The sequence below is a fragment of the Laccaria bicolor genome, genomic scaffold (assembly GCF_000143565.1).
Source record: "Laccaria bicolor S238N-H82 LACBIscaffold_52 genomic scaffold, whole genome shotgun sequence".
In the NCBI taxonomy this organism is placed as follows: Eukaryota; Fungi; Basidiomycota; class Agaricomycetes; order Agaricales; family Hydnangiaceae; genus Laccaria; species Laccaria bicolor.
In genome coordinates, this window is record NW_001889923.1 from 347,811 (window position 1) to 350,347 (window position 2,537).

At 41.8% G+C, this 2,537-nt stretch overlaps 1 protein-coding gene across 1 annotated transcript; it reads left to right on the top strand.

Moving 5' to 3' along the window:
* Window positions 1–754: 754 nt before the first annotated feature.
* On the top strand, window positions 755–1,195 carry LACBIDRAFT_312527 (uncharacterized protein; the record flags this gene model as incomplete). The annotated part of the gene is made up of 1 exon (XM_001888171.1): window positions 755–1,195. One exon carries the CDS (start codon window positions 755–757, stop codon window positions 1,193–1,195), a length of 441 nt encoding a protein of 146 aa, XP_001888206.1.
* Between the last annotated feature and the right edge of the window lie 1,342 nt (window positions 1,196–2,537).

Consider the following 2,537-nt stretch of genomic DNA (forward strand, 5'->3'; position numbering starts at 1 on the left):
TGGAAATTTCAACTGGTTTTTACATGTAATGTTGTTTTATCACACAAAACATGTCCTCACTCAACAGAAACACAAAGCAAAGTCTCAGGAGACTAAAAGTGATGATGAAGACTTGGGTTTGGTGAACAACATGCAGAATCTAATGTCTCTGAATCTGATTGAAATAAATAAGTCCATGCATTAGTAAGTAACTAGTCATATGCCTTATGCCCTTGTTTAGTCAAAGATTTAGTGCTACAATTCTATTTGTCTGACCTAAAGAAGGAGATTCAGGGTCCAAAATTAATTAACCAGAAGTTCTAGTGTTCAATTTCTGTTGATTCCAGCCAGAATCCTGCGGAATTCCAGGAATCCTACTGGAATTTCAGGAATCCTACCGGAATTCCAGGATTCGAGCCGCAATCCAGGGAATCCGCGGATTCCGGTAGGAATCAGTGGAGGAATGGAAAGTATTGATAAAATGCTGGACTACAAAATTTTTGTAACCACTGATGCGAGCGACAAAAGATCAGGCGGTGTGCTCTCTTTTGGCCCAACATGGGAAACAGCCTGCCCAGTTGCCTTCAACTCCATGACGTTCAAGGGAGCCGAACTGAACTACCCAGTGCATGAAAAGGAATTACTCACTGTCATCAGAGGTTTAAAAAAGTGGCAAGTGGACTTGTTAGGCTGTCTGTTCTTTGTTTATACTGATCATAAAACACTGGAGAACTTCCTTTCGTAAAAGGATCTCTTGTGCCATCAGGCACAATGGATGGAGTTCCTATCCCAGTTTGATGCCAAGATCGTCTACATCAAGGGAGATGACAACACCATTGCAGATGCACTCTCACACCTGCCTACTGATGGTTGCAACACGTCGACAGCTGATGCCTTGGCAAGGCATCCTTATGATTTCTGCGAAGACAACGATACACTATGCAGTGTTGCCTCCATATGCCTACCCGAAGCTCAGGGACATTGGGAGACAGCAAAGTCGTTGTCTTCCTCTTGTAACCCTAAGCATAGTATCAACGCGACACTGAAAATCACTGCTGACAAAGATTTCCTCAGATCAGTTAAAGCTGGATACGCCGAAGACTCTCAGTGCAAAACCCTGCCATCAGCTGCTCTCAGCTTCTCCAACCTCATCCTCCAGGATGGACTCTGGTACATCAGTGGCCGACTGGTCATACTGCGCACCGGGAACCTTTGAGGACTCCTATTTGCGCTGGCGCATGACATCCTCGATCACTTTGGTTTTCATAAAACTTATGGCTCACTGAGAACTGCTTACTACTGGCCAAATATGTGAAGGGATTTGGAACAGGGTTATGTGGCTTCATGCCCCGAATGTCAATGTAACAAATCTTCCACAGTAAAGCCATACGGCCCATTACATCCCCTCCCTATTCCCAATCAATGAGGCGATTCAGTGGTGATCGACTTTATCGGCCCATTGCTGGAAGACAACAACAAGAACTGCATAGTTACCTTCACAGGAGTGGTACCTACCACTTTTATGATAAAACCTGGGCATTTGCCTGCACAGTCTTTTCAATCTCCCCAAGTGAAATATGAAATGAAATGCCTAGGCTATTTCATTCTTGCTTGGCAGCTATTTCATTTCTACCCACCACATTTTTCATTTCTCCTTGGCAATGAAATACATTTCATTCTTTTGCCTGTGCTTTTTCATAACTTTTTCATTCTTTGCCCACTTCAGTCACCCATTTTAGGGTACCTATGAGGTATATGAATTCTTTGATTTAAGGGTACCTCAATGGTACCCATTCCAGGGTGGTATGTGAGCACCATACCAATACCATGGTACCATGGAATGGAAAACCCATACCATATCCCACTCATACCAATACCAAGTTACCATACCATACCATGTCATGTTATACCATACCATATGGTATGATGTCACTTCATACTATCATACCAAAGCTGTCACAGGGTGACTGGGGTCCTTTTTTCAAAATATATAAATTATTTCTGTGGGCTGCAATAGTGGTCCATTGGGTGCCATTTTTTGTGGGGTGGTTCTCCAGGTTTTTCCTGAGATATTAGGCTACAAATTGAGGCCAGATAGTCCAAGCCAGTCAGTTCAAATGGGGATTATCCTAGCTTTCCCATGCATCAAAGCTGTCAGATGATACATATATCTCCCAGTCCTATCCATTAGAATACACATATAGTCTTGCCAACAACACCATCATACAATCTCAATTTTCTTAAACACTGCAATCATGGAATGAAGTATTGTTGTCCTAAATGTTTGGCCTTTTGTCATAATATTTGGTCCAATTTTATCAAAGCTGAGTGAATCTATCCAATCCCAAAGTCTTGTTAATTGGAAATGGGATCAAGTCTTGTGTTCTGAGAGTCTTCATTATCAAAATATTATACTATGGTATTGCACTCTCATACCATTGCAATCTCTAACTTANACCTTCCTGTCAACTAGTATATCCATTCATAATTGTACCATTTCTACATTCTATGAACTAACTACTAACTGTACTTATCATTTCCTACCAGGCAGCTCATTG